Source organism: Aspergillus versicolor (genome assembly GCF_001890125.1).
Source record: "Aspergillus versicolor CBS 583.65 unplaced genomic scaffold ASPVEscaffold_7, whole genome shotgun sequence".
Taxonomy (NCBI): domain Eukaryota; kingdom Fungi; phylum Ascomycota; class Eurotiomycetes; order Eurotiales; family Aspergillaceae; genus Aspergillus; species Aspergillus versicolor.
The window spans coordinates 886,294-902,996 of NW_024467530.1; the positions used below are offsets into that span (position 1 = coordinate 886,294).

The 16,703-nt window shown below is 50.8% G+C and overlaps 5 protein-coding genes across 5 annotated transcripts; 4 read left to right on the forward strand and 1 right to left on the reverse strand.

The window, feature by feature from the left end:
- Positions 1–144: 144 nt before the first annotated feature.
- tom70 (putative mitochondrial outer membrane translocase receptor (TOM70)) lies at positions 145–2,282 on the forward strand (the record flags this gene model as incomplete). Its single annotated transcript, XM_040810374.1, has 5 exons — positions 145–469; positions 530–612; positions 680–1,451; positions 1,506–1,979; positions 2,032–2,282. The coding sequence occupies 5 exons, from the start codon at positions 145–147 to the stop codon at positions 2,280–2,282; spliced, it is 1,905 nt and encodes a 634-aa protein (XP_040669980.1).
- Positions 2,283–3,346: 1,064 nt separating this feature from the next.
- On the forward strand, positions 3,347–5,676 carry ASPVEDRAFT_85624 (FHA domain protein; the record flags this gene model as incomplete). Its single annotated transcript, XM_040817725.1, has 5 exons — positions 3,347–3,365; positions 3,444–3,649; positions 3,712–3,844; positions 3,899–3,950; positions 4,002–5,676. 5 exons carry the CDS (start codon positions 3,347–3,349, stop codon positions 5,674–5,676), a joined length of 2,085 nt encoding a protein of 694 aa, XP_040669981.1.
- Positions 5,677–9,027: 3,351 nt separating this feature from the next.
- On the forward strand, positions 9,028–9,661 carry ASPVEDRAFT_43679 (uncharacterized protein). The gene is made up of 2 exons (XM_040812878.1): positions 9,028–9,143; positions 9,219–9,661. Exons 1-2 carry the CDS (start codon positions 9,040–9,042, stop codon positions 9,436–9,438), a joined length of 324 nt encoding a protein of 107 aa, XP_040669982.1. The 5' UTR covers positions 9,028–9,039; the 3' UTR covers positions 9,439–9,661.
- Positions 9,662–9,967: 306 nt separating this feature from the next.
- ASPVEDRAFT_54431 (uncharacterized protein) lies at positions 9,968–14,122 on the forward strand (the record flags this gene model as incomplete). Its single annotated transcript, XM_040814931.1, has 12 exons — positions 9,968–10,267; positions 10,365–11,141; position 11,201; positions 11,286–11,443; positions 11,616–12,386; positions 12,431–12,464; positions 12,512–12,623; positions 12,688–12,708; positions 12,758–13,116; positions 13,190–13,445; positions 13,528–13,960; positions 14,024–14,122. The coding sequence occupies 12 exons, from the start codon at positions 9,968–9,970 to the stop codon at positions 14,120–14,122; spliced, it is 3,321 nt and encodes a 1,106-aa protein (XP_040669983.1).
- Positions 13,807–16,462, reverse strand: ASPVEDRAFT_63671 (putative monooxygenase). The gene is made up of 7 exons (XM_040815690.1): positions 15,181–16,462; positions 15,059–15,114; positions 14,955–15,003; positions 14,717–14,906; positions 14,558–14,664; positions 14,024–14,505; positions 13,807–13,960 (listed from the first exon to the last, which is right to left on the reverse strand). The coding sequence occupies exons 1-6, from the start codon at positions 16,005–16,007 to the stop codon at positions 14,298–14,300; spliced, it is 1,437 nt and encodes a 478-aa protein (XP_040669984.1). The 5' UTR covers positions 16,008–16,462; the 3' UTR covers positions 13,807–13,960; positions 14,024–14,297.
- Between the last annotated feature and the right edge of the window lie 241 nt (positions 16,463–16,703).

The window sequence follows — 16,703 nt, forward strand, 5'->3', positions numbered from 1 at the left end:
CCCCCCGAGTGCTTCTGGCTGTCCTTTATAATTGACTTGGATCTAATCTGTTTAGACTTTTCCGACGAAAAGGGGGAGCACAAAACAGCAAAAACAAGGCAATTAACTCGAAACGAACCATCACGGCTCCTTTCCCCGGTCATCATGTCGAGCGGCTCACCTCTGCCCGATCCATCCAAGAACGTGGTGGTCGACACTGCTTCTCTTCCCGCCTCTTCCTCAGCTTCCGTCTGGGACCGCGTCTCGAAATGGGTGTCTGAGAACAAGGCGCTCGTCTACACTGTCGCGGGTGTTGCCGTCGTCGTGACAAGTGCCGGTGTCGTCTACTACCTTTCTGATTCCAACCAGTCTGCTAAATCCTCCACAACTCCACCTGCAGAGAAGAAGAAGAGCAAGAACCAGCGACGAAAGGAGAAGGAGAAGAAGAAGGCCGAGGAAAAGAAGACCAAGGCGGCTTCTGTTCAGGATGGTATGTGCCTCGATGGCTCTCAATGCCAATACTCGTCGCATCATCGCTGATTTCTTCCAGAACAAACCCAAAAGAAGCCCGAGGAGCCTTCAGAAGAGATTCCCGAGGTTGACGAGGCAACTGTTGGACAGTTGGATGAGGAGGTGCGTTTCAATTAGCCGATTTTTCCTTCGCCGATGCGGCCTGCTGACCTACTTATCTCCCGTTTAGACCCGGAAAGCATACGCCGCAAAGTTGAAGGTCGCGGGAAATAAGGCCTACGGCTCCAAAGATTACAACAACGCCATCGACCTCTACGGAAGGGCGATAATCTGCAAACCCGACCCAGTCTTCTACTCAAACCGCGCCGCGTGCTACAATGTTCTGTCAGAGTGGGAAAAGGTCATCGAAGACACCAGCGCTGCGCTTGCGATGGATAGTGAGTACGTCAAGGCTCTTAACAGACGTGCCATCGCGTACGAGCATCTCGAGAAGTTCAGCGAAGCTCTTCTCGACTTCACCGCCAGCTGCATCATCGATGGCTTCTCAAATGAAGTTAGCCGAGTTGCTCTTGAGCGACTCCTGAAGAAGGTTGCGGAGCGGAAGGGCAAGGCTATTTTGGAGGCCAAGGGCTCGAAGCTTCCCAGCCCAACCTTCGTTTCCAACTACCTCCAGAGCTTCCGTCCCAAGTCCCTGCCCCAAGGCCTCGATGAGTCTGCCGACTTCCCTGAGGAGTCTGGAAAGGGTGAGCTCCGCAAGGGTCTGCTAGCGATGTCCAAGAAGACTGGCGACGGCTATGAGGAGGCCGCAGCGGCTTTCGTTAAGGCCCTGGAGCTTGGCGACCTTGGTGAGTTCGAGGGTCTTGCCCTGAACCAGCGTGCTACCTTCACATACCTGCAAGGGAACGCCCAAGACGCCCTGGCGGATCTCAACAAGAGCATTGAGCTGGACCCCTCGCTTGTCCAGAGTTACATCAAGCGTGCTAGCTTGCACCTTGAGCTAGGTAAGTTCGATCATGACATTTGTGTGTGGATGGTCCATATCTAATGGACAACAGGCAACAAGGACGGAGCTCAGGACGACTTCGAACTTGCCATTACTCACAACAAGGACGACCCTGACATCTACTATCACCGTGCCCAGCTCCACTTCATCCTCGGTGAATTCGCCGAAGCTGCCAAGGATTATCAGAAGTCAATCGACCTTGACCGGACATTCATCTTCTCGCACATCCAGCTCGGTGTTACGCAGTACAAGATGGGCTCTGTTGCTTCTGCGATGGCTACTTTCAGACGGTCCGTGAAGAACTTCGAGGATATCCCCGACGTCTACAACTACTACGGAGAACTGCTCCTTGACCAGCAGAACTTCTCCGAAGCCATCGAGAAGTTCGACAAGGCCGTCGAGATGGAGAAACAGAGCAAGCCGATGGGTATCAACGTCCTTCCCCTGATCAACAAGGCCCTTGCCTTGTTCCAGTGGAAGCATGACTTCCAAGAGGCCGAGCAGCTCTGCCAGAAGGCTTTGATCAGTGAGTTCATGGGTCACAGGACTTGAAGAATCTCCATGCTAACGATACACAGTTGACCCTGAGTGCGACATTGCGGTTGGAACCATGGCCCAACTGCTCTTGCAGCAGGGCAAGGTTTCCCAGGCGCTCAAGTACTTCGAGCGTGCTGCTGAGCTCGCCCGCACGGAGCCCGAGATCATCAACGCCATCTCCTATGCTGAGGCGACACGAACCCAACTAGAGGTTCAAGAGAAGTACCCACAGCTTGCTGCACGCTTGCAGAGCATGGGTGCTGGTTTCGGGGGGGCACCCGGCGGCCTGTAGGGGATTCCATTCTCTATTACGAGCTTAAATTGCTAGAACAGACGTTAAGCTGATCGCTGGCAATACTTGACTAATGTACTGGTACCGGATCCTCCCCGGTGAGTGTATTTATTATGTGGTTTCTGTTGACTTTTTTTTTATTCTTTTGGACATTGATATGCGGCTTTGACATGAGTGTGCTCTCCACCTTGATGATCGTGCGAACTTTGAAAACGGGCTGTTCAGAGGCTGGATCAGAAGTCTGTACCGGGTTACAGGTTACTGGACAACGATCTCATGTATGTACCATAGCGGTAGGTAATAATGGATAGAGTTGGATTATTATGTGGAAGAGTGCGTAAGTGGCAGGGAGCTCAAGCCCGGAGGTGACTGAGGAACTGGGGCCTTGGTAGTTTGGTAAGCGCGATCGCCCGGGAGAGTCCACCTGATAACGACAGGCCACCCCACTTGGCCCGCCGATTCATCACCTCCGTCATCCACCTTATCCCCTCATCTACTCAAAGTCACTGCTGTTTTCGAGCTTCGCCTGTGGCTTTCATATTAACTTCCAAGCTCCTCTCATACTGTTGTTTCGCTACTCTCATGGGCTGAGTTCCGCCCTGTTTCCTGTGTCATCAGTGTTACCGAAAGTTAAGGCTCCTTCCTGCGACTTGTGCCAGCCAACGTCACACCTAATCACGGGCGCTTCCTCTATTCCCCTGTTCCTCTGCAACTTCACTCCAACACCCGAACTAGCTGGGCCGGGACACGAAGGACTCAGCTGGCCGAGCCATTTTGGATGACTTGATTTCCCATCAAAGCCCCCAAAGCTGCTCTGGAGAAGGCGGCTGCCTATGTGCCTCTGTTGTCTGCCTGACAACGGCCGTTGCCCTTCGGCTGACTACTACCCCTCCCGGACTGACAGCCTTGTATTCATCCATATTTCTGACTGTTCATCTCTTTCTTCACTTTCTCTCCCTGTAAATGCCCGTTTGTGAGCCATCTCGGGCACTTGGGTAATAAACTGTTCACTGTCATCCCCAAACGACGAATCTCCTGAATCGTCTTACCAGAAGCCAAAGACGATGGCTAGTAATATGCAAGGTACGCATAGTAATTTTCAATCACACCACGCACACGGTATTCATCGAACAGCTTGACTGACTGACTTTTGCTCTGCAGCCGTTGTCCTTCTCCATCCTTTGGATTTCCCAGGTCCCGTCTTCGATCGTACCCTTACCTTTACCTCTGAGTCTGATCGTATCGAAATCGGTAGATCCTCTCAACGAGCAAGCAAGGATCTTTCACCGCGACCCAACAACGCCTTGTTCGATTCTCGTGTTATGTCCAGGGTCCATGCTATACTGCGTGTGTCACTGAATGAGAAGGTGGGCTCAGAAGTTCCGTTCCAATCCGAAACCCCGTTACTTACTGATTGTGGTACTATTAGGTCGTTTACGTCCGTGATCCTGGATCCATGCATGGTACTTGGTTGAACAGAAAAAAAGTTCCCGTCGAAACGGATATGGCTCTATCAGACGGTGATGTGTTGACATTTGGGGTGGAGGTCATCCGAGGCTCTGGTGCGTCATTACATTCTATTCCAGTTTAGAATGATATGTCTAACATGTGCCCAGATACTTTCCCGCCACTGGAAGTACGCTGCGAGTCCCAGTTCGAGGAAACTAGGTACGCCCCTATTCTCCGGGTCCAAAGACAAGTCACTGACCAACTGTATAGGAAGGAAGTTGGACCGAAGACTTCTCCTCAGACTGCTTCCAACACTTTCAGTGTCCCTGACGATGACGATGACGAGTACGATAACTATGGCTATGATGACGAGTTTGACGCCGGTGAACATCGAGCTGCAGTTGATCTTACTGTTGAATGCGCTTCTGAGTCGAATGATTCAAGTGCCGATTCGGACTCGGATGATAGTCATTCGGTGGTGGAAGTTTCTTCACCAATGACTTCTCCCCTTCAGAAAAAGGATTCGACAAATGCTCCCCCTACCGATCCTTCGGCGGCAATGCCCACACATGCGGCACTCCAGGACCCGACAAAGCCAAATAATGGAGTGGACCTGGACACAGAACAACCCTTGGCGACTCCAAGGATGACGCCACATTCAGATCGTTATGACTCTGATAACGCGAGCTATGAAAACCCATATGCCGACGAATACTTTGCTCGTAATTCAGATGACGAGTCCAATGTTGAACCCGATGACTGGGATGTGGAATCTGTAGAGGGGGATGATGAAGATGAAGAGCTGGAAAATAACGAGGCTGTAGATGCCAATCCTTTGCCTGACCCAGTATGCGAGACTTCTGAGCCCGACGCCCATGCTCAGAAAGAGTCGCGCATCCGCTTTTCAGATTTGATCAATGCCGAAGATGACCTTGATGATATTCCCGCGGTAGACTGCGAGAAGCTGCCACTGGTTAGCGCTGTTTCTGAACATGGTGGAATCCAGGCTCCCGATTTGAACCTCCTTCCAGAAAGCAATTTCTCAGGCACTGGCTCTCAGCAGACGGAGCGGCAAATTCATAGGCCCTCGTTCTACACTACACTGAATCCTCCTTATTCCTCAATTGAGGCACTCAAGGATTTGCAGCCTCCCTTACAGCCCAGTGTAAACCTGTCTGACCATTATCGACCCAACATTTTCCCTACCGGCACCATTCTGCCGCCAATAAAGCCAAGTATCGAACATACCCCCAAGTACTATCCTGGCAACACAGCCTCTTATTCCGAGCCAATGGGACAGTACAATGATGGTCCTTTTGCGTCAAATCAGTCAATGCCGGACATCACAGTACAGAGTACTCAAGCTACCAGCGGCAATGCTATGGGCGATTTTATGCCTTTCATGGACCGACTGGCACCGATGATGCCCCGCACATCTTGTGATGCAACAGTACCAGTCCCCGAATCGGATATGAGAGCGAATATTACTGCACAATCTCCAGAACTGAGCAAATGGAAAGCTTCTGGCGTAGGGTCAAAACCTACACCCTCAAAGAAGAGAAAGGCGGCAGAAATTGAATCAGACCCAGAAGAGAAGGATAATTTGGATTCTGCTATGGGTCACAGCGAGGAACAGACGGAGGCGCAGAATTTGCCCAATGAGGAGACTCAGCTCCCCGACGCGCAGCCGCAGAGTATTGCTGCTATTCTTAACGGCCCAGACTCGCAACTTACCCCTATGAGCATCCCGGAGAGCTCAAGGGTAGCCAAGGAGACGAAGAAGCCCAATAAGACCAGGGAGGACGAACGTCCATCCAAAATGGTCAAGACATCCCATGGGGGTAGTGTTAGAAGCCACGCGACGACAGCTATTTTGGGAGCAATGGTGGGTGCAGTAGGGACGATTGCGGCTTTGGCTTCCCTTCCCCCGGATTACTTTGCGTAGGCTCAATTATCGAGTAGCAGCTGAATCGTTGAGGCGTTACAATGGTTATGTATTGGGTTTATGGTTTTAGGGCTTAGGTTTTTTTTACTTTCTTGATACGTCGATATGGTGTTTTGCTCCGTCGTTTTCTTTCTTTTGTCCCTCCCCTTTCTCCTCGCTTAATGCCACTCTCACGTGTTTAGTTCATTGGTGTTACTATGGATGCAGATAAGCTAGAAATTGGGTTTAATTATTACTGAATTCCCTCCGATAGACGGCTTCCAAGTAGACCGTTGATTGTACCGTCGACTGCCAGGTGTAGTAGACTGCCCAATCCCAATGAGAGGTATCCCGCTTCATCGAGAGCTCCTCCAATTTCTTTCCCGTCTCTCCCGTCTCTCCTCCATCCCCTTGTTTTCTTTTTTACTCCCCGGTTCTCCGTCCTACCGTCGACCCAAGTCTTGGTACGCATGTATGAGGTGTTCGCAGCCGTGCTGAAGCCTGGAAGGCTCGGACCTGTCCTCACCCTGTCAGTGCGTCGTGGCAAACACCATCCATCAGAATGGAAAGAGCCAGGGACTGAACCAGAAAAGCTCATCAGCTGATCGGCAGTTTCCGTCTTGAATTCCTTTTTTCCCTTATCGACAATTCCTGGCTTTTTTTTTGCCGTGTCGTGTCGCTGGATCCTTGTGGCCACCTGCGTTCCTTAGGTCTTGTGAAATGCGCTTCATGGGCAGAGAAGCAGGTGTGTTCTCCAACCGCGTTATCTCTCTTGGAAGAAATAAAATGAATCGTCTTCATCGAAGCAGCTACATGCGGTGCCTACAATAGCTGAGAGTGGATATCTGCAGGCGAACAATGGCAATGACATGGCAGAACCAGGACCGAGCTCGTTCAGGTCCCGGCCAGTGCGTGTTTTTTTTTTTTTTTTTGACGGAGACCTGCAGGTTGCTTACATATTGGATCCCAGACCTGGCTGAGACACTGGCAGCGGCTGCCGTCGAGTCGCATTGGATACATTGAAACCCATCCTCGGTGGGAAGGCTGGTTGGTAGACTTTGGCTGAACGACACTTGCTTTCAGGCTGAAGCTGAGCAAATCGGGTTTAATACCAAGATGACCTGAGCGCTAAAATGGATTCTTCTAGATAGCTCACACTTGCTGCCGTTGTGAACGTGTCTTTTTCCCCTTTGTTCGTTGCCTATGTGCCCTATTTAGGACTCAGCCACCGGGTTCATCACTATGCCATCGATCTCAATATCCCAAGCGTTGCATGACTCTTACAACAGGTCTATGCAATGGGGAGATGCTCGGTGGGTTTGTTTCATATGATGTCGAGGGAATCTGCCACCCACTGGGCTGATCGAGAGTACAACACAACCTCATCGCAGTGATTGGTCGGGATATCAGATTATTGAGTTCCCATGCGAATAGCGGCAAATGCTGCTTAATTTCTCCGGGCTCACGTGGATCAATCATTGTGGAAAGCTGGCCTTTGAGGTCACCGAGATTCTTTGCGCGACGGATACTTGCAGGAGGCCGCAACCTGGGTACAGGGGTCAACGGGCTCGACCACGACTCACGGGATCATCATATTGTCTGCGTCCTGCTTTCTTGAATTGGCCCGACCATTCAGGTTTGCCGTGAAAGTCTATCGCATTGACCGAACAATGCCGTCAACGACACCAAGGCTGTCAAATCCTGGTATAGTTCACGTTGGCTAAACGCTTTTTTATATTTGCTTTTTCTAGTCTCCCGCTTTCAGTCCACCCAGGTCTCGGTATTTCTCTCATCGAGATGATGTCCTCCTTATTGCCGCTGCAGTTGCAGTAGCCTTGATCCTTCAGCTCGGATAGTTGTGCTCGTCGTCAGGGCTTTGCACAATTGTGCATGGATCCCGCCCTAAACCAATCTGGATTGAGACAAGAACCTTGGATTTGGAGACGACCGGCTCCTGTTAGACATGTCAAAAACTTAATCAATTGGGAGTGCCACTACGCTCTGATCATACGGTCAAAACTTAACGCTCCGCCGCCGCTCCGGAGTAGGGGAAAGGGAGGGATGCGCACCCGAAGGCCCAGTGCATGCTAGAATTTCATAGCATATGATCATCGCTGACTCAGTTTGAGTGTATAACGATAACTAGCTAACTAATTGAGAGTGCTTTCTTTTTTGTGCCACCGGATCGTCTCATCATTTTCTTTGGCTACCGCTGCCGAGCGCGCGCTCTCGGTGCCCAGACTGGGAGTTAAGATCGTACTCTTACGGAGACTTTCCCGCTGCATATACCCGTCAGTGGATACAGTGGACCACCGAAGGAATACTCGAGCGTGACGACTCTGTTGAGTGGAGGGTAAGCGATCCGTGATGCCTGCCGATGCTGCTGATTGTTGGCAAGCCGAGTCACACAGCTCGCCGTGGCTGCCATGCTTCGGTTCTATCTTCCGTGATATACTGCCTCATTTTGACTTGTATCATTATCATAATTATTTCTTTAAACTTTTCTTTCTTTTTCCCCGCTCTCTCTCTCGATGAAGAACGCATAATTTTAGGTCTCCGCTTCTGCAGCCCATTCTATATTTTGATCTATCCTGGCAACTCCTATTTGCTGGTATCCCTACCCTGTGACTACTCGATGCTATCATTGATTCATCGAGGACTCGCGCTGTGCTCTGACGTGCAGTGTGATGTGCCCAGTCCAGTTTCTAACAACGCACTAAAACTACTGACTAGTCTGTATCCCGGTTCTACGGATGTTCGATGACGGATGTCTAGCTGCCCGGCGTCTGCCTAGCCGCTAGCTCGCATGACACAGATATCCCAGGCCCTGGCCACATTTGGGCATGATTGTGCGGTCATGCCTCAGATCCCTGGTATCCGTCTGACGTTGTGCCATTGGCGCGGCTTACTAGAGGGATTCTCGATCTGACCGAGTGTTCATGGCAGCAGATTCGCTCTGAACTGGGGTTTCGGGCCCTCTTCGGCCGGACGGGTGCTCGACTCGAATCCACCTGGATTATGAACCCTGCTGGATGAAGCTTCCATGGCCAGTATTATCCGCAGAAGACGACCATTGCACGGACTGGAGACAGGGAGTGGCCTGGTTAGCTTGCAGGCAGACCTGACCGACATGCCCTCGCCTGTATTGCCTTGGATCTAGAGTGGAGACTTTTGTCTTCGGATCATCCTGCCATGAGATATTATTAATTGAATCAGCCATGAACGGGATCTACCCTGATTGATAAATCTTAAATAGACCCCAGGGTAGACCGGTTTCTCTGGATGAGTTCTTCAAACCCTCAAACTGCAACTTACCTCCAGGAATTTGCACTTCAATATTCACAGACTATCCACAGAGACTAAAGACCTTTTCAATCAGTCAAGATGGTTCACCAAGGCTCCTCCATTGAACTTGACCCAACCCACAGATCCTGCATCGGTGGGAAAACAGTCCTCACATGTCGAAGCTGTGCTGGGAATGCCCCTAGGTCTGTCCATTCCCGTCTACCTCCCCTATTGCCCCTATCAAAAGACAGACTCAATGCTAATATAATATGATTCAGAAACTCTGCTAGTATCTGCAGCAGCTGTAGGGGCCACGGATTCACCATGTTTGTCTGCTCACACTGTCACCCAGATGCAGCCACCAACCACCGCAACGCCTCCGCAGCATCCACTGTGTCTACCCCAGAGTCCCTGAGCCGGAGCTCCTCTACGTCTGTCTCATACAATGACCGGTTGCCCGCTGGTGGACGGGTAGAGAATAACCCTCGTCGGACATAAAGCGGTTTTACATTTGGGATTTGGATTATGCGGTGTGATGTGGTTGCTTCTTTTCTCTGGCCATATTTGTTGAGTTGATTTGACCATTGAATTGACCTTTGCCCTCTTGTTTGGGCTACTGTTGTTTGTTAGTGAGTTGGGGCTGTCTCGCTTGAGACCGGTTCCCTATAGTTATATATCGTATATAGTCAGTTCGCTTTCATGACAGTTCTTATTATTGGTATCATATTTGCGTAGGGTTATAAGTCATAGCAGCATGTTCTGTTGCAACACAGAGAATTTCGCCCTTTTTCAAGTCTCTACTAAGTTATTGACACACAGCCAATGCCATTATATGATGGACCGACCCTATGTCGGTTCCTCAATGATAGTCGGATGTCCCGATCTCCCTCAACCAGGTGGATTATCCGACTATCGGAGCGTCTGGATGCATCTCCACCACCCCGTTCTTTAAATACCACTTGATCCAGAGCCCCAGTCTCTCTCATTATCTACCGTACCAATTAGTAAATATACTCAAACCGCCACAATGACTCTCTTCACCACCAAACCCCCAGCAGCCCGAACCACCTACGCAATCCCCCAACTCGAGGGCGAGCGCATCACCATCCCAGGAAGTAAAGGCACATTCCGGATCCTCGCATCCTCAAAGCAAACAAATGGCCTCATGGCCGTTTTCCAGAGCGGGGCCGTGCTCTCCGACGCCCCCGGGTTCCATTACCACAACCGCGCGCACGACGTGTTCCTTGTCACGAAGGGGTTCCTGAAGCTCTGGAACGGCGATAAGTGTCGTCTGATGGGGCCCGGGGATTTTGCTTATGTTCCGCCGGTATAGTACTCACTACCTACTTACTCACCCTGTTCACCTACTTTATACGCTACCAGTAAAGAATTTCTTAAGTAGAAGCCGCTAATACGGGGAACAGGGCATAATCCACAACCCCGAAATGCTGGGCCCGCACACGGAAATCTTTGGGCTGATTACACCAGGCGACTGGGTTGATTTCTTCCGCTACATCTCAGAGCCGTACGAAGGGGTTCTGGTCCCTGAGTCTGATAACCGCGATCTAAAGTCGCTTTTGATTCCCAAGGTCATGGCCGCGAAGGGGAAGTTTGATGTTGTGTTCCAGCCTGAGTATGTCCCGCCGGAGCTAGGTGAGTGGGACGAGGACGACGAGAGGCTACCAAGTGGTGGAGGAGGAGGAAACGGACCGGTGCCGTTCTTCCTTAAGGCAAATACGGGTCCGCGCTGGATGCTCGGGGGAGTTCTTTCGAGGCCATTTGTTACGACGGCGCAGAGTGGGGGTGTTTGTGCGATTTCGAGTATTGAGTCTTCGCAAGTTTATGGTGCGGATGCTGCTTTGGCGGTGCTATCGCGGTTTATGACATTCCGGAGTGTGGATCATTGTTTAGCTGTGCTGGAGGGGACGTTGATTGTGCAGCTGAGAGAGGGAGGAGGTGCTGTCAAGGAGGAGGTGTTCCGCGAGGGCGAGACGGTGGTTATCCCCGCTGGACAGGCGTTTGCACTGCAGTTCCGTAGTAGGTATGTGCGGGTTTGGTCGTTTACGGATGGAGATGGCATTGAGGCGTTGGTACAGCGGGCTGGGAGCGAGCTTGAAGGTGTAGTATTGCCGGAGAAGGAGGAATTGCAGGGCGCAGACGAGGAAGTTGTCAGGAAAGCAGCGAGAGAATTGTCTGTTGATGTTGAATGAATAGTTATGAATGAATTGTGCACTGATTATTATGCGGGGAAATTGTGCAGCGTGGGGTCACTCGGAATTTCCGAGTTGCAACTTGCATCTCCCCTGCAGCTCATCGTCTTCATCCCCGGATTCTGGGGACTGCAGAATCCAATTCATTATCTCGTCTGATGATCGCAGATGGATCATGCCACGTCCCGAGGAGCCCCCTCGCTCAAAGCGACCTCGCGCTGCCCAGGCCTGCGACAGGTGCAGGTCCAAGAAGTACAAGTGCGATGAGCGGTATCCATGCTCCCATTGCAAGAGTAAGCCCTTGCGTGCTGGTTTTTAGATAAGAGCTAATGGTAAAAGAAAGCCGTTTGGACTGTGTCTATCAAGGAAATTACCGACAGCTGGAGAACAATCGCTCTGCCAGGTAACTCTCCGCTCTGATAACCTCAGGGCCTGTATATGGCTAACAACAGTAGCTATGTCCAGGACTTGGAGAAGAAGATCGAAGAACTCAGCTCCAAACTCCAGGCAGCTGAATCCAAATTCTCGCCCCGCGAACTGGGGCCTCCAAATATCAACGCAACGCCAAACTCGATGCCCGCTGACAGACCAACACTGACCCCAACATCAAGACAAGAGCCAGAAGAGCCAGCACCTTACGCCGCCGAAGCAGAAGGCGAGGAAACCAGTGACCCCGTCGACGACGAAATCTCCGAGCTAAACCACCATACCAACGGCATCGAGTTCCACGGAAGCACTTCATCCGTCGCCTTTCTCGGGCATCTGCAAAAAGCACGAGATCCACAGCCAGAGGCCCAATGGTCCAGCCGCCCTCGAGCACACGGATACTCTATAGTCTCGACGCTGCACAATGCCAGTTTCTCTCCGACGACCAATGCGCCGCAATCGCTGGCCGCGGTGCATGAACACAACTACTACTTCGAACAGGCGCACGTCTTTATGAGCGGGTACTTCGAGAACATCCACTTCATCCACCCTTTTATCGACAAGGAAGACTTTTACCTGCGCGCACACGACCTCTGGATGCGACGTACCCCAACCCCGGACCCAGGTTTCATTGCGCTCTACCTGAGCGTTCTGTCCTTTGGCGCGCTTCTCCGCGTCTGGGACGAAGCTCAACTGGGCGGGTTGACGCGGTTTGAATGGAGCCGGAAGCTCTTTGGCGAGGCACAGGTGTATTTGAACTACTTGCACTTTCCGAACAATCTAGACGCAGTGCAGTGCTGGTACCTCATGGTATGTCTTCCCTCCTATTCCAGTTAACATGCTGACCCGCGCAGGCCAAGATATGCCAGAACGAGCTCAACCCTAACTGTTCGTCTCATCCATCTATGTACAAGTAACTGGAGCTAATTCTGCAGTGGCATACATGTACCTCGGCCTCGCCGTCCGCACTTCTCTCGCCGCCGGCTTCAATCGCAACGTGCGACACTCCAACGATCCGCGGTCAGAATGGATTTCTAAAACCTGGTGGTACGTCTTTCTTCTGTCAACTGAAACAAGCAAAAAACTAACCCAATGCCTTCAAATTCTGTAGGGGCCTATACTCGCTAGAAATGTAAGCTAAAAATCCAATCCAACTTACTCTACTAATCACACAAAACCAGCGAAATGTCCTTCTCCCTCGGCCGCCCCGACACCCTAGGTCTAGATGACTACCACAACCGCCCGCTCCCCCCGCGCGACACCTCACAATACGCCATTATCCCGTGGATGGTGGACTTTGCGCGCATCACGCGCAAGGTCTCCGTGCAGATCTACCACCGGCGTCTAACGCTGAAGGAGAAACTGGCTGCTGCGCTGAGTATTGAGGCTGAAATGGATGCTTGGGTTGCGCAGTTGCCTGGTTGGATTCGACCGGGGTTTATCAGCACCGGAAGTGGTGGAGGTGCAGGTGCAGGGATCGGAAGGAATGATCTTAAAGATCCAAAATGGGCGAGGAGGCAAAGGCTTGTTTTGGGTATCCGTATGTTATTACCCTGATATACTAAGCTCTATATATACCTTGGCTGATAAGAACTAACCCAACTCATATACAGGATACTACAACGTCAAAACACTTCTATTCAGACCCTTCCTACGGCACTCCACAGCTGTACCCGGAGGACTCCAGTCCAAATCCAAACCAGGACAAAAGCCAGAGAAACAGTCTGACACCTCGGACACGAACCCACAGACAGAAATAGACACAACCTCCCAACTCTCCGAAACAATAACCAAATGCCTCAACGCAGCGCAGGAAACCATTTCCGTTATCCATGATATATACCGCGTGCATACATTCTTTCGGTGCTGGTAAGTCTTTTCTTTTCCGTTCTCAAGAAGCATCAATAAGCCCTCATTCCAATTTTCGAGGTCTAACAGAAAATAAAAACAGGTGGTACAACACAACCTACGTAACATTCGCAACATCAACCCTCCTCCTCCCTCTCTCACTATCCCACTCTATACCACCAACATCAACAGCAGCAGCAACAGCAGCAACACCAATTGCAAAAGCAGACGCAGAAAGCATAACCAGCTCCATCGAAAAAGCAATCGAGATCCTCGAAGCAACAGACGAGAGCGTCGTCACGCGGAAATGCGCGGAGATCATCCGGTATTATCTGCGGGAGTTTCAGGCGAGAAATGCAGATAGAGATGCGGATGCTTGTGGGCCTGGTACTGGCTCTGTTGGTACTGGTGCCGGTGGTGGAGAAGAGGGGATTGGAATGGGGTGGGTTGGTGTTGGTGCTGGTGCTGGTGCCGAGGTTGGGGATGGGTTTGGGTTTACTGGTGCCCCTGGTGAAGGAGGGGAGTTTGCTGTCCCGGTATGTTTCTAATCCCTTATCGGGGAAATTATCTGGATAGTGGAGGTGCTAACAGGTATATAGGACTGGGCGTATGGGTTTGGATTCCCCGATTACTCGTTTGAAGGGATTGCGCGGTTCTTTGATGATTTGGGTGGGCTGCCGATTTTGGATGATGCTTAGTTGGACTTCAGATATTGATTTATTTGGTTCTTTTCCTTGTATTTATTACTTGCGACGGACAGCCACGTTTCATGATCATGATATTATCAGTTACTCTATGTATATATTTGCATTCAAACTTATTGGTACATATAACAAGCAAGCCGCAACCTTCTAAACTACATCAAAACCCTAACTAGAGAACCAGCTTCCCAATACCAAATAAGAGAACCGGCAAATACAGCGGTAGATAAGAAGATATACTAGCCCACGAACACACCTTCTGGCCAGCATTGGGCAGCTCCGCGTTGGCCCCAAAAATTCTCGGATTTGCCGCAACGGCATTCTCGACTTCTTGCATGGCGTCGTAGCCATAGAGCCAGGGTTGCACTTCGGGACAGGTCCTAGCATTTGTGTTAGTGACCATATCCATTGACTGAAGAAAGGAATACATACCAACGACTTGGAAATGCGCCCTCTATCTCACTCTTCCCCAGCTGTGAGTGGAAAACAGCGTCTCGCTTCACTTGTTCTGGTCCATCAGGGAGGTGGAAATCGTGTCGCTGTTACCTTGTAAGCCTTCGTTTAATTAGTGTAGAAGAAAGTGAGACGGACCTGTTTAAATGTCTCTCGCACAATTGCCTCTCCTCTGCTCTTTCGCAACGATTCATACAAACGTAGGATCTGTGGGACTTGCGCCTTGCTAGTAAGATGACCGAGGAGCCATCCTAAGACGGCACCGTCTTCGAGAGACGAGTTTGCGCCTTGTGCGAGATAGGGGAGCATGGGGTGGCAGGCATCGCCCCTGGTCGAGTTAGTCTGGAAGTGCAAACATACTCACCGGGGTACCTACACAAAGACAAGAGTTGAGGAGGGGTTAATCCAAGTTTCCATTTCGGCATCTGGAGACCAAATCTGTTAGGGTTGCCTGAGCTGGTATCTAGATAGGGAACATACGATGCATGAGTTTCCACTTGTCGACTTTATTGACATGGGAGAGAAACCGGGTTAGACTTTTGCTCGTTAGTATACCTCAGAAAGAAAGAGGAGGGGGGGTGAAGAAAATAAAAATATCATACATAGGATCCCATCCCTTGAATAGACTTCTCATCTCCTCCACCGAACCAGCCTCCTTCGATACCCCAGGTGGCAGATCATCCGGAACCAACAGCACGATGTTGATCATATCACCACCACGCAGAGAATAAGAGACAGCATGAGCCCTCGGCCCAACCCAGAAATGCACCTGCGGGTTCTGCACAAAAGCACGAAGCTCAGGGTCCCGTATCTGGTCCACGCGCAGGACAATCCGATACGCAAGGTCCCCCGTAGGCAAAGGCTCATCTTTCCGATCATGGAGACACTCGCGACACCGCGACCACAAACCATCCGCTGCAACAACTAGATCAGCCGTATATTTCTCCCCTGACTCAGTGACCACCGTCGCCATTGCCGTCGTCGTGTCAGACGACCCAGACCCCAAAACCGGGTCTGAAACGAGGATCGTTTTCACCCGCTCCGACAGAACAACCGTAACGCCTAACTCCCGCGCCCGATGGTACAGTGCCTGCTGCAGATCAACCCGGTGGATATCAAGAAATGGCGCGCTGTACCTTTGCCGGATGTGCTTGGCGAAGATACCGTCGTGCGCCAGCACATCGCCTGTATACCGATGCACAGTGAGTGTCTTCGGCTCGACGGACTGCCGCCATATCGACTCGGGCAGACCCCAGTGTTTGAACAGCCTTGAGGCATTGGGGGTTATTTGGACACCCGCGCCTATCTCGGCGAGTTCCTGTGCTTGCTCAAGGACTGTAACGGTGTGGCCGGACTGGGCGCAGGAGATGGCCGTCGCGAGGCCCGAAAGGCCGGCGCCGACAATGATGAGATGCAGTGAAGATTGCATTTTGGGTGAATAATGTGCAGGATGGAAATTGAGTGAGTGAGCGGTAGAAGCTTTAAAGTTATAGCTTGGCCGGTTTGGTGATGGCCTGTGGTACACTCCGGAATTTCCGACTCGGGTTGTCCAGCTGTATAGAGGCTGAGACAGCGGGGGCGGAGTATATCCGGATTTGCGGGGAAAGCGAAACGTTGGAGCTGCTGAATACGATCAGCTGAGCCTGACGTAGTGTCTCGAAGATTGGACTTCTACTCGGGTATTCTCGTCGGTCATAGACACTATGTAGAAATGATAGGTTGCTATTATCGTGCCTTCCAGAGCTGGAATTCGAGGCTCCTTCCCAATCTGAAGAGAAACGAAGGCTGGTGGATTTAATATTAGGAAGGAACGACCTTTGGCTGCCCACAGTCGCAGCTGCCTTGTTTGATGCGCCCCATCTAAGTTGCGCCTGCCTAAATGTTTCATCCTCGTGCCTTCCTTTGCACGGTCTGTTTCGTCACATTTCGGGGATTAGCACGGTGTTAGTTATTACTACTATTACTACTATTACTACTATTACTACTATTACTACTATTACTACTATTACTACTATTACTACTATTACTACTATTACTACTATTACTACTANTACTATTACTACTATTACTACTATTACTACTATTACTACTATTACTACTATTACTACTATTACTACTATTACTA